The sequence below is a fragment of the Thamnophis elegans genome, chromosome Z (genome assembly GCF_009769535.1).
Source record: "Thamnophis elegans isolate rThaEle1 chromosome Z, rThaEle1.pri, whole genome shotgun sequence".
NCBI classification, from domain to species: Eukaryota; Metazoa; Chordata; class Lepidosauria; order Squamata; family Colubridae; genus Thamnophis; species Thamnophis elegans.
In genome coordinates, this window is record NC_045558.1 from 83452102 (window position 1) to 83476237 (window position 24136).

A 24136-nucleotide genomic window follows, 5' to 3' on the forward strand; every position below is an offset into this window, starting at 1 on the left:
ATGGCTTATACATATTAATGAGGCTATGAATATTCAATAACATTAATTTGCATTAACTTTTATCTTTTTGTTTCCTTCCTACAGTTTCATAGAATCATAGGGCTGGAAGAGACTTTGGAGGTCTTTCTAAGTGCAAGCCCTCTGCCCAAGAGAAGAGTATTAAAAGTTTAAAATTAGTTTTGATAAAAATTATATAAAATAATTAGAATGTGTTGCTGCTAATGGTTATTGTACTGCTCATGGCTGTAAAGAACAGAACGGGCTAAGATCACCTGCATAAACTCTCGCGGTTTTTTTCCTGCACGGAACGTTCCCGTGGGCATTATTGTTCCCACCCGGTCACCGGAAACTGGCCTAGGAATTATTTCCGGTTCCGTCGCTTTATCAAGCTTATGCAGTTCCAGTTTTGAGCTGCTTAAGTATCGTTGGTTTTGTTTCTCCGAAAAGATGGGAAAATGCCGGTTCCTTAAATCTGCGGCTCGACAGTTGGCGGGAACGTGCCCAGCCCAAGCGCGATTTTTGCTGTAAGGCTTTTTGTGCACATGACTTTCTTATTTCTGCTGGTTTCTAAATGCCTCTATAACGCTCATATGTCGCGGCTGCCTCATTTTCTGGTTTGACCAAATTTAGTGGTTTATAATCCTCCCTTAGTCCCTCATTGTTTCTCATTAATCTTTTTTCATTTGTCAGATTTAGAAGGCTGACTAATTTAAAACACTGAGCGACACGTAACGTTTAATAATAGTAAGATAAACAATAAAAAGAAAGAAAGAAAGGAGCGAATTATGTCCAGAAGAGAGAAATAAATAAAAACAAACAAACCCTCAAGAGGCTCTGCCATTCAATCCACTGATTTCTTCAATAGTTGGTGGTTATATACTAGAATGCAGAGTCGTTCAGTGTATGTTAATTAAGTCATACAACTAAAAAGAGGACTGGTAACTAATGATAAAGCCATCATAAAATAGGTCTCAGGATACGATTTCTTTTGTTTTATTCATTTCAGAAATTTTAATTGTATGGTTAGTTTAATACATTTTAAGCATAGCCATATAAAATGTTTTGATCAGTTAAAATGAATAAATTCTAAACAATTGGAAAGATGAAATTGGCAGCCTCCTAAATGTTTATGAATATTCCAGATTCATTTTCTGTGTTACATATTTCAGACATTCTCAGCTGAATTTTGCATTTCTGATTGTCAATATTCATGAGAATATACTCGTTTTACTTACAAGATCATTTTGGTTGATAATGGTTGATAATTTTCAAATGACTATCGTTATCTCAGATGGAGATACCTCAGTATATTGAAAACATAGTAATTACTATTTATATTGATATTTTAGCAATTTTTTGGTTGGTTAGTATTTTAAAATGATTATTATTTTTCTATTTTTATTATTGATTTTGATTTGCTATAAATTGTCTGAATGTAATGTAGTAAAATTATACAATATAAACATATACAACTCATTTCTTTTTATCATGTCTTCACAGATGGACACTCAGCAACATAGAAGGTAAATTACACAGGAGTTGTGGTACACCATGGAAGTCAGATTAAACCTTTTGAGATTTTTCTTTTTTTTGTACCTTCAGTCAGCCTTTTAATCTTTCAAAAATGGAATATATAAATTGCTTTCATTCTTAAATATGAAATTTCGGTGCTGTGGTTAGTAATCTTATTTAAAAAAATGATTTGCAGAATATTTCCATTTTGGATGCCCTTTTCATTTCCCTTCTAATCATGTTTGTATGCAAATGAAAAAAGTGGGATGGGAAATTATGATATGAACTCACACACTAGCTACTGTATTAGCAATAACATTTAATTCTCCAACTTCTTTGTGTCTTCTCCATCTCTATCTTTATCTAATATTAGTGCCCTGCTTAATTTGTAGGAAATCTGAACTCAGGGGGCTTGATTTCATTATAACCCAGCCATGTGATTGGGGAGATGCTGAGTGAACTTTTGTGTCAGAAGTTTGTTTTTTCAACATAATAAACTGAAGAAATTTAATTTACCATATGCTACTAAATAATCACTTCTTGGAATCTCTTATCTCTTTGGTAATAACTGGATTATTTTGTTACCACAAATAACTGTTTTATAGAGTTTTTAAAAACTAACCCATTTATGACAACCGTTTTATTGGGTGAATTGAATTTTTTCTCTTTTTTTAAAAAAAATGATGTAATATCAATTATTAAATTACTAGTTAGCCTGGAAGTTTAAGCTTATGAATAATTTCATTTTTAATTAGTCAGAGATTGATTTTTAAACTATATTACAAATATTTTGAATGGAGGTTGTGCTGTGGACATAGCTTATCTGGATTTTAGCAAACTCTTTGATACAGTTTGATTAAGATCTCATTAAAAAGTTGTGTAAGTTAGGACTTAACCATTGGATGATTCAGTGGATAGGAAGTTGGTTCAGAATAGATCCCAACTTGTGATAGTTAACATGGGACTGTCTGAACAGAGACCAATCACAAGTGGAGTATTCTGTTCAAATGTGTTTGTAAGTCATATAACAGATTACTAGGTAAGATTTGCCTTTTTGCTAATGACATGTAATAGAGGTGACGTTCCTAAGGGTATTCGTAATGTGGAAAATGATTTGACATTTCTGGAAAATTGGTAAAAAAATGTGGAAACCACAATTCAATGTTTCTAAATGTAAGATCATTCCCTTGTGAAAAAAGAATCATTTGGCAGGGTACAATGTTGGGGGTACAGTGTTAAACAGAACAATTAGGAAGAAAAAGATTTAGGTATGGTTATAATTGATGCTTGCAGAATGAGTTAACAATGTAGCCAGTTGTGAAGGCAAACAAGATTCTGGGATGTTTCACTAGAGGGATCACCAGAGAAAAAGGGGGTCCTAAACCCACTATATAGCATTTAGAATACTGTTCTTAGTTCTGGAGAACTCACTTAAAGATATTGATAGGATTGAATGAGTGCAGAGATGGGCAACAAAAATTATGCATGGTCTGAGGAACAAAACACTCCAAGCAACTTTGGAAGAACTGAATATGTGTAGCCTGGAAGACAGAAGGGAAAGGGAGACAATATTGGAACTTTTATTTTTATTATTTTATTTGTTAAATTTATTTTCTATGTGTTTTTTCTAGGTGGCTTAATATAATAAAAACAAAAAAACCAGAAAATAAGAGAACAGTAATATAATGAAAAAGGAACACAACAAGAACAGAATCACAGAATAACAAGAGTTGGAAGGGATCTTTTAGGTCATCTAATCCAATCCCCTGCTCAAGCAGGAGGCCTTACAAAACCATGGAATAACAGAATTGGAAGGGACTTTGGTGGTTGTCTAGCTCAACCCGCTTACGGAATCATAGAATCACAGGATTGGAAGGGACCTTGTAGGTCATCTAGTCCAACCTGTTGTTCAAGATTCTTTCATTTCTGACAAGTGGTTGTCCAGTCTCTTTGTGAAAGAGACTGGAGAGTGATGAAGCACCCACAACTTCTGAAGACGCTGTCAGAAAATGTCTCCTTATTTCTAGGTTAAATCTTTCCTTGATAAGTTTCCATCCATTATTCCTTGTCTGTCTTTCGGGTATATTCATATTGATGACTATAAAAGATGAATGAGTGGAGAGCAGGGAGGGAAGGTGGAGTCTGCCATCAATCCAGTAGCCATCTCCAGTGTGGAACTCCCTAGGCCAACTGGCAGAGCCAAGTCTTCAGGCTCTTCCAGAAGGATAAAAAGGTGGGGGCAGATTTTATCTTAAATGAGAAGATGTTCCAATGTGTGAATGCTGCAGCAGAGAATCCTTTTTTGTGGATTTAGTTAATATGTGCTTCTGAAAATAACTAAGTCTGAAAACCTTTGTACATTTTCTGACATATTAAATACACATATTGCCTCTGCCTCTGGAGATTTCCGCCCTCGTATATTTAATAGTCAACTTCCCCTTTTATATGTTTTCAGCATGAACTCTGGAGAGAGAGTGGTAATTCTGTGATATTTCTTTTTGTTTATGGAATTAGCTTTAAAAGTGCCAAATTTGCTTCCATAAAGATAGGAAGTATTTTCAGTTGCTTTCATGCAGCTTAAGAAAGATTTTTTCAACCAGCAGGCAGCTAAGCAGCAGATTATTTGGCGAGAAAAGGTTGCAGTTGATAATAGCCTTGGCTAGTATATGTGCATTTATGGCTTTCCTCTTGTTAAACCTCCTCTTAAAAATACTGAAATTTTAATTTGATTGTATTACAATATATTACTTTATAATTAAAATTCAGAGAACTTTATTATTCTTATTTTCAGGAAAAAAGGAACATCCTGTAAATCCCGTGTGCTGCTACTGTTTCCAATTTCTTTTTCCCAATAACTATAGAATACGTCTATTGCCCAAAATGAAAATAACATCAAGGACAGAAAAAATACTCAATCTAGAGAAAAAAAACTACAGACTTAGTTTAAAGCAAACAAAGCTGTTGAGGAAGTACAAGGAATCAAAGAATACCCTGGTAAGTTTAACGTGATGCAATTTGCCTCATAGTAACAGAATAACAAGTTATTAAGACAATTGAAGAGTTTTTAACTAAAGTATATTAAGAAAAGTAAATTAATAGAAACAACAAAAAGTCTTTTCCATTGTAGCATTATGTGGTTGAATTGATAAATACTAATAGCATAATATAATTCATACAGCTTTAGGAATTTTCTCTATTTTCTTAATCCATATTTCTGACACAATAATTGGAGCAACTATGACCATAGGATATTAGATATGATCTTTGAGATCCATCTAGTCTAATGTCTTCCCCATGGCAGGAATGTACCAATAGCAAAAATGTTGGAAAGTAAAGGAGTCAAATTCTTGGTGACTTCTGTTTTCCTGAAATGCAGTTGTGCAATTTCCACAGGAGACTGATGTGTTGGCATATATAAAGTTTGAAATATTATTTTCTTTACTTAAATTAATAAACAAATAGTGATTATAAGATTTTTTTGGCAGAACCTTGTAGATTTGCAATATATTTTTTGTGAATTCTTAGTCATTTTCATGAAATATTTAATTGTACTAGTGTATATTAATGTCTAAGTTGAAAAGAGCTTAATAGCATGTGGACTTCCCTTATCTCTTTAGCTAATTACCTGCAATTCATGCAAAAAAACAACAAGACATTATGGAATGAGTAGAGAGGAATATAGTTTTAAAACACCAAATTTGAAAATATCGTCAAACAGAAGTACACCTCTTATAAGTTCTTATAAGAACTCTGGATCCAAAACAGAAAAATCATCTTCAGGCCTCAGGTATTTATCTATCTATCTATCTATCTATCTATCTATCTATCTATCTATCATCAGATTTACATTCTGTGTCTTTTACAGATATCTATTTTGCTTTACAACAATCATACCGTGAGGTATGTTGTACTGACAGACTATGACCCAAAGCCACTCAGTGAAATTCTGTGGTGAAGAGTAGAGTAGAACCTATGTGTCCTCACTACTAGTCCTTTTCTATTTTTCTTTTAAAGCTGAATAGTGTTACACAACTGGGATTCATTCATGAACAGAAGTTTTACTCAATGTTGTTGCTGAAACACTAAGCTATATACGGTATCTTTAGAATTTTTGGGGTCATTACTCTGTGTAAAGGATAAGTTCTTAAAAAGCATATTAGAGTCACAGCTTGAAAACTATTTACAAGAGTATTAAATGATGGTTTAGAGTTTTTAGAGTTTTATTGGGATTTATAGGCCGCCCTTTTCCCTGAGGGGACTCAGGGCGGCTTACAACCACAAGGGAAGGGGGTGCAGCGTCAAAAAACAAAACAAAACAGAATGTGAACAAAGAAAAAATAGTAAAAACACAACTTTCGTTCAGCAATCAAACACTCGGGCGGGTAAATTAGGAACCTATCCCCAGGCCTGCTGGGAGAGCCAGATCTTGAGGGCTGCGCGGAAGGTCTGGATGGTGGTGAGGGTACGGATCTCAACGGGGAGGTCGTTCCACAGGGTCGGAGCTGCCACAGAAAAGGCTCTCCTCCGTGTGGTCGCCAGTCGGCATTGACTGGCAGATGGGATTCGGAGGAGGCCCAGTCTGTGCGATCTAATTGGTCGATTTAGGGAGGTAATCGGCAGAAGGCGGTCTCTCAAGTACCCAGATCCACTACCATGGAGTGCTTTAAAGGTGGTCATCAGTACCCTGAAGCGCACCCGGAGACCAACAGGTAGCCAGTGCAGCTCGCGGAGGATGGGTGTAACGTGGGCGAACCGCGGTGCGCCCACTATCACTCGCGCGGCTGCATTCTGGACTAGCTGTAGCCGCCGGATGCACTTCAAGGGCAACCCCATGTAGAGCCCATTGCAGTATTCCAGCCTAGAGATCACAAGGGCTCGAGTGACTGTTGTGAGAGCCTCCCGGTCTAGGTAGGGCCGCAACTGGCGGACCAGGCGAACCTGGGCGAATGCTCCCCTGGTCACAGCTGACAGCTGGTGGTCAAAAGTCAGCTGTGGGTCCAGGAGGACTCCTAAGTTGCGGACCCTATCTGAGGGGTATAAAATTTGACCCCCCAGCCTAAGCGTTGGTACATTGGCCAAATTATTGGGAGGGAAGCACAACAGCCACTCGGTCTTGTCCGGGTTGAGTACCAGTTTGTTAGCGCTCATCCAGTTCTTAACGGCCTCTAGACCCTGGTTCATCACGTCCACCGCTTCATTGAGTTGGCACGGGGCGGACAGATACAGCTGCGTATCGTCCGCGTATTGGTGGTATTTTATCCCGTGCCTCCGAATGATCTCGCCCAGCGGTTTCATGTATATGTTAAATAGTAGGGGGGATAAGACCGAGCCCTGCGGCACCCCACATGTTAGGGGCCTGATGGTATGGAGTGTGTACTCATTACTGTAATTTATTAATTTTCACTGTGTAGATGGATTTGCTCCCATGTATTACTCCACTTAGTCAGTGCCGTTCTTGCCATTTTATTAATGAGTGTATCTTTAAATAGTCAGACCCAGAACTTATGATGATAATGATATTGATATCCATTCAGTCAAGTCCGACTCTTGGAAATTCTATAGCCCAGTCTCTTCATGTCTTTCCATCCCACTATTTCTTTGAGTTTTCTATGCTGTCTTGTCAGCTTTGCTAGTGTCTACTGTGTTCTTTGGTGGTCTGGCTTCTTTTATATCTCACTTTTCCAAACATCATTGCTTTCTCCAGTGAATTCTCTCACATGACATGGCCAGAGTAAATGAGACACAGTGTCAGGTGTGCCTCCTTCAATAACCAATTGTTTGTGGAATTAAAGATACTTTTATTGGTTATGAAAAGATAGCAGCGAAAGAAAAGCAAGATATGAGCCAAAAAGGTGCAGACATGTACATATCAAATGTTTGCCCAGCACCCACCCCCCAATTTCCCCAACCCAATGACCAATCTGCAACAAAAGGTGCATGTGGGGTGCATCTTCAAAAACCTCATTCAGATGGTATGCAGAGACCAAGTCTCGACCAAGTCCAAACACAGGCCATCGGCATGCACAGAAGATGGTGAGGCCCAAACTCCCTTCTGATAACTCCTCCAGCACCCTAAATTCCCCAACCCAAAAACCTCATGCCCCCTCCCTCCCCGTTTCTATGGCAGCTGATAGCAAGCAAGCGAAGTAGAGGCTGACACACAGTTTCATAGTTTTCCCTTCTATGTCTGGTGTTATGTACTTAAGTACTTGCTTTTTACTTACCTTTGCTATCTAAGAAATATACTGCAGCTTTCTCCAGCACCACAGCTCATTCAAATAATTTTTCTTCCTATCTTTTAAGGTCCAACTTTCACAACCATAGATAGCTATGGGGAACACAATAGAACGAACTAATCTACATTTCGTTGTCTGACTGATGTCCTTGTTTTTTCATATTCAGTTCAGGTTCATCTGTGCGACCCAGTACAATCCAGTGTTTTATTCCTGTGCTGCATTTACCACATTGAGCTATTTGTGATCTTAGGAAAATGAATTTTTTCACACATTCTATCTCTTCACCATCAATTTCTCTCTTGAAATTTTTCTTCCTTGCATTGGTCATGAAATTCTCTTTCTTTCTTTCTTTTTCTTGATCAGTTCCAGGCCTTCTTTGGTTTCAGAGAGTTGTATCACCAGTATACTGAATATTATTGATGTTCCTTCCACCATTCTTTACCCCAATTTTAGATTCTTCAAGATCTAGTTTTTTCATAATCATTTCAGGAAATAGGTTGAATAAGAAAGGGGAGAGAATGCAACCTTGTCACACTTCTTTCCCCCTCTCAAACCAATCAATGTCTCCATTTGGTGTTCTCACAGTGATTTTGTGATTGTGTGATTGCCCCAACTTGACCAGGCTTGCTGGTACCTTCAGGCCTTGTAAGTCTCTCCATATCTTCTCATGATTAACATAATCAAAGGCTTTCTTGTAATCGATGAAGCAGATGTAAATGATCTTTTGATATTCATTAGATTTTTTCCATGATCTAGCAGATATTTGCAATATACTTGTGGAAGCATGACCCCTTTGGAAATTGCCTTGGACATCTGGTAATTCTGTTTTGATGGTTGGTGCTAGATGTTGTATAATTTTAAGCAGACTCTTGCTGACATCAGGGATGAGAGCAATTGTACAATAATTGGAGCAATCTTTAGAGACACCCTTTTTGGCAGTGGGATGAACACTGAATGTTTCTAATCCTATGGTCATGTTTTGGTTTCCCAGATTTTCTGACACAGGTCTTTAATGAAACTGAGTAGTACAGGTCTCAGTAATTCCGCAGAAATAGTGTCAACTCTCTGTTTGGCAGTTGCTTAATTGTCTGTAGGATCTCTTCCTCGAGGATGGCTAGTTCTATTTTTACTTCTTTTTCCTCATCATCCTGAGGTTGGACCTGTTTGCTACCTGCATACACTTCTTCAATACATTCTTACCATCTATTCTTGGTGCCTTGTTGTTCAGACAGTTCTTTCCCTTGCTTGTTTTTAATGATGCCTTTTCAAGCAATAAATGGTATTTGGATCTTTTTGACTTGCAAAAATACATTCTTGGTGTGATCCTTCATGTAGTTTGCTTCAAGCTTTTTACATCGTTTTTCGCAATATATTTAATTATCCTTTGCTACCTTCTGGAAAACTGCATTAAATCTTCTTCCCATTTGCCTCATGCCTTGGCTGCTTTTCTTTGATCAGCTTTTTTGATGGTTTCATCTGAGAGCCTCTTGCATTTTTTTTCTGTGTGTTTTTCGGCAATTCCAATAATTTGATTGAATTTCCTGCTACAGTTCACCAGACATCTCAGCAGTGTCCAGTTGTTCAAATCTATTTTCCATCTCTATTGTATATGTAATTGACCTACAGATAGTTTTTTCCCTTGTGCCATCACTCTACTGAACACTTTATTCCAACAGCACTGTCTCATTTCTCATCTTTCCTACTATGATCCTTTTGTTTCTTATGATTTATCAATTTTTTGTTTGTTAACTATGATTTATGATCTATGACTTATTACTTGCTGTTTATGTTTAAATTGTGAGCTTAAAGGCTGGAGGCATATTCCTTATGTATTCAATCACATTTGACTAGTAAAGCATTCTCTGTTGCCTTTCATGTACATTTGAGAGCTGCTGCACCAGAGAACAATTCCTTGTGTGTCTGATCACACTTATCCAAATAAAGTATTCTATTGTGTTCTGTTCTGTTTTACTCTACTCTACTCCACTCCACTTCACTTTATTCTATAATAGGATTTTCATGACATCAAACCTCTTTGGAGGCACTGCCTTTTTAATGGTGCATAATTTGAATGTAAGTGAACATCTTGTACTTCTGGGCACTCCAGGTAGGTTGCAGATCTGGAATATGACAGCACTGAAGCATAATGGCTTTTTGGTAGCTATACATTTGATTCTTCTCAAATCTTTGATGCACTTTGATGCATTAATGCACATCTTTTTTTCTCAATACATTTCTTGCAACCCTGTTGACTATTTGTTACAAAAGTTTGATGATTCTGTAATCACATCCCTCTGAAAAACTTTTTACAATTTTTGACATTTAAACCTCTTTTGGTCCATTTTGCCTAAGGAAAAGAAGTTGCCTAATAATTAAGCACATCTTGATATATTGATCTCATTAGGCCACACCCTCCTTTATTATAGAAATACACATCACGTGATATGCTTATATTCACTAAGCATTCAAGTTTATAATGGTTGGAGGTGCAAAATATGCCTAAAAATGATATGGTCAAAATACTCACTTGTTTAATGCATATATTGTAATCACTGCATATATATTGTTTCTTTAGCGTAGCCAGCTTTGTAAGATAAATGTGGGATGTGCACTGTGAAGAGCACAAACTACAATATTAAAATTATACAAACTTTCTCAGTTGCATACTAGCACAGTGGTCAACCCTTTCAGCTAAATGAGGAGCAGTATTCATCCTTTTTGCCTTCCCTATGCAGCTTTCTAATTCTATGGCTAAAACTTATCCCTCTAATTATGTTTTCCAATTATTAAAGGAGATAATCCATGGTGCATGCTGCCTTCTTCTCATCCAAACTTTATATAGGATGATCCCATCCCTGGGACCCTACCATGAAGCCTGAATATGAGCCACCAAGTCTATGCTGCCAAACTCCATATCACTATTAAATGAAAGCTGAACGGTTTTTTCCCCCTGTATCTTTGCAGAAGATTCGGTGCCCATTTGGATATTTGCAGCCCAGATCCAACAGGCATTCTTATGTGAATCTACAGTTCATTAGGAGAACAGAAATTTATGCTTCTAAAGATCCCAGATTTGTTTTCATCTCTTAGGAAAAAAAATCATGAAGTGAAGACAAGTATGCATCTTACTCTGATTATCAGACTGACCTAATGAATACTTATTTAACTGAAGTATGCCTTTAATACTATATCCTATCGTGTTTTCTACAATGAAATGGAATGGAATAGAATAGAATAAAGTAAGAATAAAATAGGAAGAGAATAGAAAATAGTATAGAATAGAAAGAGTTAGAAGGGACCTGGAGGTCTTCTACTCCAGCCCCCTGCTTAGGCAGGAAACCCTATACCATTTCAGACAATTTGTTATCCAATCTCTTCTTTAAAACTTCCAGGGTTGGAGCATTTACAACTTCTGGAGGCAAGTTGTTCCACTGATTGATTGTTCTAACTCAGGAAATTTCTCCTTAGTTCTAGATTACTTCTCTCCTTGATTAGTTTCCATCCATTTCTTTTTGACCTACCCTCAGGTTCTTTGTAGAATAGCTTGATTCCCTCTTCTTTGTGGCAGCCCCTGAGATATTGGAACACTGCTATCATGCCACCCCAGTCCTTCTTTTCATCAAACTAAACATACCCAATTCCAGCAACCATTATTTATATATATTTAGTCTCCAGTCCCCTAATCATCTTTGTTGCTCTTCTTTCCACTCTTTCTAGAGTTTCAACATTTTTTTTACCTCATGGAGTAAAAACTAGATACAGTATTCCAAATGTGGCTTTACTGAGGCATTATAAAGTGGTATTAACAGTTCATGTGATCTTGATTCTATCCCTCTGTTTATGCAGCGTAGAACTGTGTTGACTTTTTTGGCAGTTGCCGCATACTGCTGGCTCATATTTAAATGAGCGTCCACTAGAATCCCAAGATCCCCTCACAGCTACTACTAATGAGTGAGGTACCACATATACTGTACTTATCCCCTCTTACAAATAATTGATAAAGAAGTTGAAGAGTACTGGGCCTAAAACAGAGACTTGGGGGTACTCCACTGCATACTTCATGTAGCTGCAGTTCCATTGAGGACTACACGTTGAATGCAGTTGGTCAGCCAGTTTTGAAGCCATCTGGTGGTGATGTTGTCTAACCCACATTTTTCTATTTTATCAAGTAATAGATTATGGTCTACTTTAAGTAATGCCTTACTGAAGTCCAAGTAAATTATGTTGACAGCATTTCTCTGGTCCATTAATTTTGTCACTTTTCAAAGAATGCAATAAGGCACGATCTGTTTTGGATAAGCCCATGTTGGCTTTTGGTTATTACTTTCTTTGCTTCTAGGTGTTCGCTGATTCATTGCTTGATTATCTTTTCCAGAATCTTCCCTGGTATTGAGGTCAGGCTGATAGGTCTATAGTTTCCTGGATCTATTTTTTCTTCCTTTCCTTTTTTGAAAATGGCAATTACATCAGCTCTTTTCCAGGCCTCTGCAGTTTCCCGGTGCTCCAGGATCTTTGAAAGATATAGTCCAGTGGTTCTGAGATCACCTCTGCCAATTCTTTCAGAATCTTGGGGTGTAATCCATCTGATCCCATTGATTTGATCTAGGTGGACAGGTGCTCACTTACCATTTTCTTCCCTATTTTAAATTGTGTTCCTAATCTGTTTTTTGGGGTGCTGTTTTTGATAGGTTGGATTATTGTTTCCCTTTGTATAAAAATGGATGCAAAAATGATTTAAGTAGTTCTGCTTTGTCACCTTCTTGCCTCTTTCTCCCACCAATGGACCAATTGTTTCCTTGACTTTTTCCTTATTTTTAACATGTTGAAAGAAGCTTCTTTTTTGTTATGCAAGCTTTTGTTCATTATGATCTGTTGCCTTAGTAATGTGCCCCTCTTTCCCCTTTTTATACTTGTCCTTTTTGTCAGTTTTGCAGCATCCTTCTTTAATAGAACTTCCATGCTCTGGCTCAAGCAGTTGCAGGATAGGCTTGCCCCTGATGACGTGCGTCTTCACCAAGACGTTACCAAAATCATGGCAGCCCTGGAGTTCTCAGCGGATGCCACACTTAATGCTGCAAAATTTGCCTCCCAGGCTGTGGTCTCCAATGTGGCATCCCGGCGCCTGCTGTGGCTCTGCCATTGGCAGGCCGATGTTAAGTCCAGGTGGCGTCTGGCTTCCACACCTTTCAAAGGCGGGGCATTGTTTGGTTCGGTGCTTGACCCAATTCTCATAGAGACGAGGGATAAACGCAAGGTCCTCCCCTCCACTGGGGATGCACCAATAGACGTCAGCAGCCTTACAGTAGGCGCCAGGCATTTCTAGCGGGTGACTCTGGATTCACTGCCGCTCCCTATGTTCCCCACTACAACAGGGCCTTTACCCAGCCACAGGACCGCGGTCAGGACCGCGCGGGGTCCAGGGATTGGGGCCGCCAGCAGAACCAGGCACAATCCCAGAACAGAAGGCCATTTCGTGGGGGTGGCAACCGGTCCTTTCGGAGGTACCGGTGACTCCCAAAGGGGAGATCCCATGGGAGGGCATCTCCTGGCCTTCGCTCATCAGTGGGCGGAGACCACGTCCGACGCCTGGGCCCTTCAGGTTGGGAGGCTGGGCCTCACTGTAGAATTCCTCTCCATCCCTCCGAGGCGGTTCATCACGTGCCTTATGCCCAGGTATTTGATGAAAAGGCGTCTCATGGACACCGAAATACAACATCTCCTTTCCATCAATGCCATAGAACAGGTTCCAAAAGGCCAGGAAGGGCTAGGATTTTATTCAATCTTGTTCCTAGTGCCCAAGAACTCGGGGGGGGGGGGATGGCGGGCCATTCTAGATTTGAAAAGGCTCAACCTGTACATCAAGTATCAGAGGTTCAAGATGCAATCTCTGAAAAGCATCTTGGCATCCATCCGCCAGGGTGACATGATGACATCAGTCGACATGAAGGAGGCGTACCTCCATGTGCCCATTCATCCAGCACATCGGCGGTTTCTACGCTTTCACTTTGCGGGCCGACACTATCAATACCGGACCTTGCCTTTCGGCCTGTCGTCAGCCCCTCGAACTTTGACCAAACTCTTGGCGGTTGTGGCAGCATCACTTCGCTCGGTCCCGGTGAGAGTGAATTGTTACCTAGACGACATCTTGGTCCTCTCGCCATCTCGGGACCAGGCCCTATGGGATCTACAGGTAACAATGGACTCACTGCGAAGACACGGGTTCGTCCTGGACCTTCCTGAGAGTCATCTGCAGCCGACCACGTTGTTGCTTCACCTGGGGACCATCATCAACTCCGCCACAAGCGAAGTCTCCCTGTCCCTGGAGAGGCGACAGAGCATCCAACGACTGGCAGCCCAGGTGTTATCTCAGAGACTCTTACCTTTGGCTACGCTTTCCCAACTACTTGGGAAAATGATTTCCTGCATAAACATTGTCCCCTGGGCAAGGTTCCATGCACACCCACTGCAATGGTTCCTGCTCCCCTTTCAGAGGGCGCACACCAGCCATTCCCAGCTCAAGGTTCGGCTCCCACCCAAGCCTCTCAGGTCCCTTCGGTGGTGGATGTCCTCCAAACTCCTCAAAGGGTGCCTGTTCAAGGAGCCAGCCTGCATCCAAGTTACGACGGATGCCAGCCTCTTTGGGTGGGGGGAGGCATGCCCTGGACCGAGTTGCACAAGGTCGCTGGTTGAGACAGGAGCTGAACAACAGTATCAATTGGCTGGAGCTCCGGGCCATCCGCCTGGCCCTTCAAGAATTCCAGGACATTGTATCTCACAACCACATATTGGTCTTGACCGACAATGTGGCCTCCAAGGCTCATGTCAATCGCCAAGGGGCACACACTCCAGGGCCCTGATGCTGGAGGCGGAGAAGTTACATCATTGGGTGGAGACCAGACTGCTGTCCCTTCGGGTAGAGCACATATCGGGCAATTCCAACATACAGGCGGACTGGCTGAGCAGAGCCACGGTGGACCAAGCGGAGTGGCAACTCCACCCCAACCTCTTCCAAGAGCTCTCTCACCAGTTCGGCCATCCCGAAGTGGACATGTTCGCGCAGCCTCACAACACGCAACTGCCACGTTTCTACTCCAGGTACGTGGCACCCGGGGCGGAGAGAATGGATGTCCTGCGCAGCCTGTGGCCGGCCGGGCTCCTTTATGCCTTTCCACCGCTACTGATCCTCCCGCTGGTCATCCAGAAGATCCTGACAGAGCAAGCGGAGGTCCTCTTGGTGGGCCCGATGTGGTCTCGGCGCCCCTGGTATGCAGACCTTGTGCACCTGTCGATCTCACGTCCGTGGAGGATTCCGGACGACCAGATCCAGCTCAACCAGGGAGCTCTCATCCACCCGAACCCCCAGCTGCTACAGTTAGCCATGTGGCACGTGAGTGGGCTATTCTAACCGGACTTCACTACTCAAATTAGGTCATTGACACTATTCAAGCGGCCCGTTGTCCATCTACTACTCGTATTTACGAGGCCACCTGGCAAGCCTTCTGCAGGTGGTGCCGCCGCACTGGGGCTGATCCCCTCCAGGCCTCGGTGCCCCGAGTCTTGGACTTTTTGCAAACGGGACGTGACAGGGGTTTGGCGCCCAACACGCTTCGCAGGCAGGTCGCGGCTTAGCCACGGTAATTGGGGGCGGCCAGGGTCGTTCATTGTCTCAGCATTCACGGGTGAAATCCTTTTTGAAAGGGGCTGCTAACCTCAGACCGTGCATCGTTACCCTACTTGGCACTTGACGTTAGTGCTCAGGGCTCTTATGGTCCCTCCATTCGAGCCTATTAGCCTTCAGTTGCTGACTCTTAAGACTGTTTTGGTAGCTATTACATTGGCCAGAAGGGTGTCCGAATTGGCAGCGCTGTCTGTTCGAGCGGACCTCTGCATATTCCATCCCAACAGAGTCGTCCTTCGTTTGGACCCGGCCTTCCTACCAAAAATCAACACGTTATTCCACAGGGCTCAGGAACTCATTCTTCTGGATTTCTGCCCCAGCCCTTCCCATCCGCAGGAACGCCAGTGACACCACCTGGATGTGCGCAGGACTCTTCGATGCTACGTGAAGCGCACTGCGTGCTTCAGGCGGTCGGAAGCACTTTTTGTGTCCTTTCAGCCATCATCCATGGGGCAGAAGTGTCTTCCCATACCATCGGCCGATGGTTGAAGGCGTGCATCGCTCTTGCTTATGACAGCCAATCCCGACCGTTTCCCAGGCGCATCACCCCTCACTCTACCAGGAGTGCGGCCACCACAGTGGCCTGGGCCACACAAGCCTCGGTGGAAGAGATTTGCAGAGCGGCTACCTGGTCGTCACCATCGCCATTCATCAGACACTACAAGGTTGACGTGTATGCCTCGGCTGAGGCTTCCTTTGGGCGGCGTGTATTACAACCATCGCCATTCATCAGACACTACAAGGTTGACGTGTATGCCTCGGCTGAGGCTTCCTTTGGGCGGCGTGTATTACAACCGGTGGTACCCTCTACGGGGGTCCCTGGCCAGCCTGGCTCCCGCCCTGATTCTTAATTGCATTGGCATGTCCCATGCTTGGATTCCCCAAGCAGCACACAGGAGAACGACCGTTGACTTACCTGAACGGTCCTTCTATGTGTGCTGCGAGGGGAATCCAAACCCGCCCGCAGCTCCGGCTGGCCAGGGCTATCTTGTGACTTTGACTTATGACTGATTCTTATCTGAATACTGACTTGACTTTACAGGGCGGGGCATAACCTTTTCCTAGGGGGTCACAGCAACACTTGTAATAACAACACAAATAATTCATACACCATTCGAAAGCCCATCAAAAACTGAGTTTATTGACATGATTTAATAGTCAGTATGACCACCATTAGCCCTTCGAACAGCATTCAAACGAGGTGGATAAGAACACAACAAATCTTCAAACAGTTCCGTTCGATTTTCCAGATTTTTCAACACAGTTTCCAAATTCATTCTCAAAGTTTCAACCGAATATCGATTTTGACCTTGCTCCTGAATCATCAGAGCTTCCACTTCATCCTTAATTATGGCCCCAATGTTCTCTGCCGGATTGAGATCTGGCGAATTTCCCGGCCAGACGTCATTGCCCCAAAATTCGACATTGTTTTCCTTTAACAATTGCTGAGTCGCATTTGCACGCATGCAAGGAGCTTTGTCATGAAGAAAGACAGCCTCACCAACCACCAAGACATTGTCTGGATCACTGAGAAATGGAATGACATTCTCCAATAAAATTTTCTCACGGAAATAACTGCCATCCCAGGATTCCCCTTTATCCTTCAAAACCCAATGCAGTTTCTTGGCTGTGAAAATGACGAAAATCCCGATGCAAGTCGGATTGCGAACGATTTGTCGATATCGTTCATGTTTGGCGATGTCGTCGACGTCTTTAGCCCAAATTCGATCGTTCTGGAAATTCGGTTTTCGAATGGCATAAACGAAGAATTCGTCAGATGGCGCCAAATGAAGAAAATCTTCCTCGGTCCATTCAGACAACCAATCGCACAACCAAAGCCGATCTTGAACGTGTGTTTGAGTTTTCAATGGTTTGCAAATGACGTGGAATGGCTTCAAACCTTCTCGTTCTCGATATCGGCCGATTGTCCTTTGATCAACTCGTTTTCCACGAATTTGAAAGATTTCTTGGGCCACTTTTCGGTTTCCTTTTCGTTGTTTGCGACTGCCAGTTGCAATGATGGCTTTGCTTTCTTGGGACAGTTGCAGAGGACGCCCTTCTCCAAATTTGGTGAAACATTCTTGGGCTGTTTTGTTCCAATTATCAGTAACCCAATCCGGATGACGTTTCAATTTGTTTGCAATCCATTTTCGATTGATAAACGTCGCTCCAGCATCGCGAGCCTCTCGAAAGGCAATGCATTTTATTCTGTCAATGATCCTTTGTTCTTCCGAATCGAATTTTCCAGCCATTCTTAAAGCAAATTTAACATTTAATAGCTCATTCAATTCAGTTTTTTATGGGCTTTAAAATGAGGTGTCGCAGAAGTTGTAAACTGCTGTCGATCTTGCTGTGACCCCCTAGGAAAAGGTTATGCCCCGCCCTGTACTTTGCACGTGACTATTTCGACTTGTTTGGGCCACGGCCATCATTGACATTGCTATACATCATTAACCAGCTGACTTCGTACAAAACTGACCCATCCAGTCAGAGGAGGCGTTGTCAACAATTTACATAACTCAGTCTCTAGGCTAATGGACAAAGTTAACCCATGCTTGGATTCCCCTCGCAGCACACATAGAAGGACCGTTCAGGTAAGTCAATGGTCGTTTACCATGTTTATAGTCATTTGAATCCATTTTGATTAACCCTATGTTTACTTTCTAAATAACCTATGTTGTGCCTGACTTCCTCTACTTCCTTACCACCTGTTTTATTAGTGCACATGTTATGGCATCTAACTATTAAATGCTTGATTTTGCTTAACAGCAAGGTTGATGTTTTTATCCACACAAGCATCTGTTACATGCCCTGATAACCCTATTAATTTTAGATTGCTGGAGACAGAAATGCTCTGTATCAATTAGTTCTCTGTCCCCGCTGTTTACTTTAAAGGTTTACCCAGAAAATCTGTAAATTCAGTCCCTTTCTTTGATGAATGCAAACCATCTCTTTTGTACAGTTTTTCATTGGACCAGTTGCAGACATCGTAACTAATATAACCAAAGCCTTCCCTTTTACACCACTCTTTTAGCCACACATAAGACTCATCTTATTTTCTTTTGGGCCCTAAAATAAAGCACTGGAGTTTATTTTTGAGAAAACATGATTTCAGGTGATCAGTCTTGCTGGGCAATCTGCTCCCTAGTGTACATACAAGAGCCAGAAAATGCATGGGGAGGATGGTCTCTAGCTCACCAGTCCCTTGGCGCACTCTGGGGCTACGCAGAGTGGAAGATACGGAGTGAAAGGCAGGTGATCCCGTCGCACCACAGGCAAGCCAAGAGACACAAGGATGAGCCTCCTGCTGCTCCGGCCCACTGCCACTTGGCTTTCCTGTGGCCCATGCAGAGTGTTCGGCTTTCCTGCCTCTCCCCGCACTTCTGCTTCTGCCTCCTGCTTACACATGTACTCAATTCATTAGTGCTGCACAGGCTGTGGCTACTATTAGACACCGCCAGGCTGCATGCGCTCATCACCTATGCTGTCCATGCCCACCCCCCTTCACAAATGTTCCATTCAAAAGATGCCAATTTTATGATTGCAGAAGTATCACTGGAGGGAAGTGTTGTTTGTATATGTAATTACATATGCAGCATGTACAGAATTTTCTTTGTCATGTACCGTAGGGCAAAAAAATATTTAGTCAGCCACCAATTGTGCAAGTTCTCCCACTTAAAAAGATGAGAGAGGCCTGTAATTGACATCATAGGTAGACCTCAACTATGAGAGACAAAATGAGAAAACAAATCCAGACAATTACATTGTCTGATTTGGAAAGAATTTTTTGGAAAATAAGAATTTGGTCACCTACAAACAACCAAGATTTCTGGCTCTCACAAACCTGTAACTTCTTTAAGAGGCTCCTCTGTCCTCCAGTCATTACCTGTATTAATGGCACCTGTTTGAACTTATTAGCAGTATAAAAGACACTTGTCCACAACCTCAAACAGTCACACTCCAAACTCCACTATGGTGAAGACTAAAGAGCTGTCGAAGGACACCAGAAACAAAATTGTAGACCTGCACCAAGTCTGAATCTGCAATAGGCAAGCAGCTTGGTGTGAAGAAATCAACACTGGGAGCAATAATTAGAAAATGGAAGACATACAAGACCACTGATAATCTCCCTCGATCTTGGGCTCCACGCAAGATCTCACCCCATGGGGTCAAAATGATCACAAGAACGGTGAGCAAAAATCCCAAAACCACGCAGGGGGACCTAGTGAATGACCTGCAAGGTACCATCAGTAACATACTATGCCGCCAGGGACTCAGACCCTGCAGTGCCAGACATGTCCCCCTGTTTAAGTCAGTACATGACTGGGCCCTTGTGAAGTTTGCTAGAAAGCATTTGTGTGATCCAGAAGAGGATTGGGAGGATGTCATATGATCAGATGAAACCAAAGTGGAACTGTTTGGTAGAAACACAACTCGTCGTGTTTGGAGGAGAGAGAATGCTGAGTTGCATGTGAAGCACGGGGATGGTAACATCATGCTTTGGGGCTCTTTCTCTGCAAACAAATCAGGACGACTGATCAGTGTACAGGAAAGAATGAATGGGGCCATGTATTGTGAGATTTTGAGTGCAAACCTCCTTCCATCAGCAAGGGCATTGAAGATGAAACGTGGCTGGCTCTTTCAGCAGGACAATGATCCCAAACACACCGCCCAGGCAACTAAGGAGTGGCTTAAGAAACATTTCAAGGTCCTGGAGTGGCCTAGCCAGTCTCCAGATGTCAACTCCATAGAAAACCTTTGGAGGGAGTTGAAAGTCCATGTTGCCCAGCGACAGCCCCAAAACATCACTGCTCTAGAGGAGATCTGCATGGAGGAATGGGCCAACATACCAGCAACAGTGTGTGCCAACCTTGTGAAGACTTAGAGACGTTTGATCTCTGTCATTGTCAACAAAGGATATATAACAAAGTATTGAGATGAACTTTTGATATTGACCAAATACTTATTTTCCACCATAATTTGCAAAAAAATTCTTTCCAAATCAGACAATGTGATTGTCTGGATTTGTTTTCTCGTTTTGTCTCTCATAGTTGAGGTCTACCTATGATGTCAATTACAGGCCTCTCTCATCTTTTTAAGTGGGAGAACTTGCACAATTGGTGGCTGACTAAATATATTTTTACCCCATTTTGTATTTATATATTTATTTTTATAAATATAAATTTATATATGGCTCTCTGTATTACTGTTTCTTACTGGATCATATCTATACAAGTGGTACACAGTGATTGGCTACAGATGTACCTGGAATTCTATTATCCACTGGGGGAGTCAGTTTTTAGGTTAATTAGTATGAATAAGCTGGGAGGATGGATACTTATATCAAGTATGTTAATTTTATCCCTGGGCATCCTTACCAAGCAGAAGTTAAGTATGAGGCAGTTATGTGATGTAGCTACCAAAAAATAAAATACTGCTGATGTGCATTATTTATTTAGTATTTATTTGTACATTATATGTATAGGCCTTTCTTTTTATAATGTCGCTGGGCAGCATACCATTTTAAAAGTAATAAGAGCAAAATGAGGTATTAATCTAATGGCCAACTTTCCTAGCTCAGTACTTAGGGAAAGACTTAGATCTTTAGGCTCCTTTAAAAAAGTATAATTGAAATCACTAGTGCATGCTTCCATTTCCTTCAAGGATGCGAACACCATTGCATGAACTTAACTACGTATTGTTTTCCAGGCAGTGAGATTGATCAGATCTAAAAGGCAGTGTGAAACGAGGCTGAAGCTGCCATGTCTAAAAATAAAACAGGCACATAAGTAGTGGGGGACCAATGCCAGGAATTTTATATAAAATATCCCTTTGCAGTAGTTAAAAGGAACCAAGTTGTTAAGGAAACAAGGGAAAAGCCATCAGACAAAAGAAGATGGGCTTAACCACATGGAATACCTTCCCCTGAGTCCCATAAATGGGATCCTGAACCCTGCTCATTCTTTGAGTGGGCTTTGGATCCAGACTTGACAGCTTTTATCCGTCTGGCTAGTGATTGACAAGCTAATTGAAAAGGATGTGATAAATAAATATGTATGCATGTCAGGAATAGTGCATATACATTATTGCTAGTGAAGGTTTACTGTTAAATTTAAATTCACATTGTATTCCAAAGAACCTGATGTGCCTCTGTGTTTGGTTCAAAAGAATGTATTCTTAATTAATTCCAGCTATTGCACAAAGCTGCATGTCTCGTCTGCCACACATACCCAAATACAAAGCAAGGGGGGGCTGAAAAGATCCACATGCTTCTACAACTGGTGAATGTGTGAGTGATTATAAGCTGAATCTGGACGCTTACGTAGTAGAAGGACCATGGATTTTGTCTACTTTCTCAGGTCAAACAACCCACAAATATCAGGACAAGAAAGTGACTCAGTCGCCTTGCACAATCAGAATCTAACTGAGCAGATCTGAGTGATTATTTAATAGATGCCTAGAATGCAAAAGACCTGAATATATCCAAGTGATTCTTCCCTTCCTTACAGAGACTACTGGATGGCTACTGCAGACATAAAAATGGGAGAAATCATACTTTTTTTTTGAGAAAAATCTTTAAACAGAGGCTCAGACTAATAGCTTCAAAGGTCCTGTCCATCTGCATAGGTCTGTGTACTTATATGTCTGTGTACTTATTTAACTGAAAGTACAATTTATAAACAATAATTCAGTCTTTCTAGAGTAAGCTCAATATAATTCATGAAACAGCTTATACTGTATATTTAGTTATTTTAAATTGTACTTTTTATTTCATTATCTTATTGTATAACATAGCGTATGTAATACTTAATCTGTGTTTCCTTTCAGAACTACTACAGTTGGATTACCCATACATCATTTTTCTAGGACACAGAAAAAAGCCAAAATCCTTTCCAGTCAATTAAAAAGAATGCTTAACTTTGAAGAAGATAAAAGCAAAAGGGGAAATCTGAAGAATTTCTTAATGTCACTTTAAAAACTTAAAATAAGTAAGAGCCTATAATTATAACTGCACTATCTACAACTGTATTATACAATGCACCATGAACAAATATGTAGACATTGCCCTGGAGATAAAAAAATGTTTTGTGTGGTAAGATAAATTGAATACCCATACCACCATAAGGAACAAAAATGGGAATGTGAATGTTAAATTATTACTACTTATATTATTCAAAACATATCCTCAAAATAAAATTGATCTGAACTTAAAACTCACTCTCTAAGAGGTTTACAGAGTCAGCATATTGCCCTCAACAATCTGGGCCTTCATTTTATAAAATACATTACAATTGTTTTCCAAACTTGCAACCCTCAAAGTACAAGGAAAATATGTTTGGAAAACAACTGGTTCATTCCATCTGAAAGGCTTTAAACTAAAACTAGAAGGGAAGGGATAACTTTAGGACCAAAACCCAAGCCTAAACACCAAGACAACCTGAACAAAGTGAAAGCAGTGTTTTAGACTTTCAGAAAGCTGACTTCAACAAACTAAGATTACAAAGGATGAGTACAAATCACCTGAACAAGATGGTTTACATCTCAAGGATTATAATCTCAGAGCCACTGAATGTAATATTTCAAAACTCCTGTAAAACAGGGGAACTACCAGAGGACTGGGAAAGGTCTGATAAGATTCCAATCTTAAAAAAAACAAAAGGTGGGCATGGATCCAGGAAATTATAGGCCAATCAGCTTGACATCAATACCTGGGAAAATCCTGGAAAAGATTAAGGATTTATTAGCACCTAGAAATGAACAAGGTGATATAATTTTGTTAAAAACAGATCATGCCAGATGAACTTTTAATAAAGTAACTAGTGGACCCGTGAATGTGCCAGGTGCTAGCCATGAGACTGTGGTTAAGGAAATGAAAGTGGAGCTGTTTATTCCGAGAGAAACCCGCAAGAAAGTTGGATATGCTGATGCCCCACTGTCCAACAGACAGTGCTGCCTACCAGCCAATGGATTGTGCCAAGGGCTAAGTCGTGGAAGCCAAAGATACATCCCATGATGTCCAGGGAGATGGAAGAGTTTAGAGGCTTAATAAGAATTTGGCAGGGACTTTATCCAGCTTGCCAAATTGAAGAAGAATGGGTCCTTGATGATGTGCGTGGATTATAAATTCCATTTGTGTGGAGAACATGTACCCCCCCCCCCCTTGAAAGTCATGTTGGGTTACTTGTCCAAAGGGATAATTTTCACTAAACTGGACTTGAGGGAAGCTTACTACTGAGTAAGGATTAGGGAGAGGGATGAGTGGAAGACCATGTTCAACAGTCCCTTGGAGTGCTACCAATTCCGGGTGATGCTGTTTGGGATACAGGGAGCTCCAGCTGTGTTCATGCAGTTGATAAAGAGGTCTTACATGAACACCTGTACAAAGTGGTGCTGGTGTACCTGGTTGATATTTTAATTTATACTAAGACAATGGAAGAGCATGTAAAGCTATGCTATTTGCTGGGATGGGGGAGACATTCGCACCTGCCTCAATATGTAAGCACTAGAGAAGAAATAATTAATTCTATTATCCTATCCAAACAACTGGCAGTACTGATGTGCGTGAGACAGCCACAGAAGATCCCCCCTCGATCAGGAGACTCACTGATCCAGTGACTGAAATAAACAGTGGTTATGGATGAGTAGTTTCAAAAGCATAAGAGTAACCTAATGCTGAAACAAGGCTTAGTGTGGAAGGGGCAGGGTATAG

General features: G+C 41.2%; 1 protein-coding gene across 2 annotated transcripts; it reads left to right on the forward strand.

The window, feature by feature from the left end:
* Positions 1-378: 378 nt before the first annotated feature.
* On the forward strand, positions 379-22640 carry CZH18orf21 (chromosome Z C18orf21 homolog). 2 transcript variants are annotated; one of them, XR_004256978.1, is made up of 6 exons: positions 379-524; positions 1501-1523; positions 4304-4506; positions 5130-5299; positions 21936-22053; positions 22255-22346. XR_004256978.1 is itself a non-coding variant. In XM_032237472.1 (5 exons), exons 1-5 carry the CDS (start codon positions 448-450, stop codon positions 22400-22402), a joined length of 621 nt encoding a protein of 206 aa, XP_032093363.1. In that variant the 5' UTR covers positions 379-447; the 3' UTR covers positions 22403-22640. The 2 variants fall into 2 exon arrangements, 1 of the variants encoding a protein (XP_032093363.1); XM_032237472.1 differs by lacking the exon at positions 21936-22053 and having other exon boundaries at positions 22255-22640.
* The last annotated feature ends 1496 nt before the right edge of the window (positions 22641-24136 follow it).

Bases quoted from the DNA above. Each gene is read 5' to 3' on its own strand.
- CZH18orf21 (XM_032237472.1), top strand. From the start codon at position 448: ATGGGAAAATGCCGGTTCCTTAAATCTGCGGCTCGACAGTTGGCGGGA. The intron at 4,507-5,129 runs GTAAGTTTAACG...TTATCTCTTTAG, and splicing joins AGGAATCAAAGAATACCCTG to CTAATTACCTGCAATTCATG. The intron at 5,300-22,254 runs GTATTTATCTAT...GTTTCCTTTCAG, and splicing joins AAATCATCTTCAGGCCTCAG to AACTACTACAGTTGGATTAC.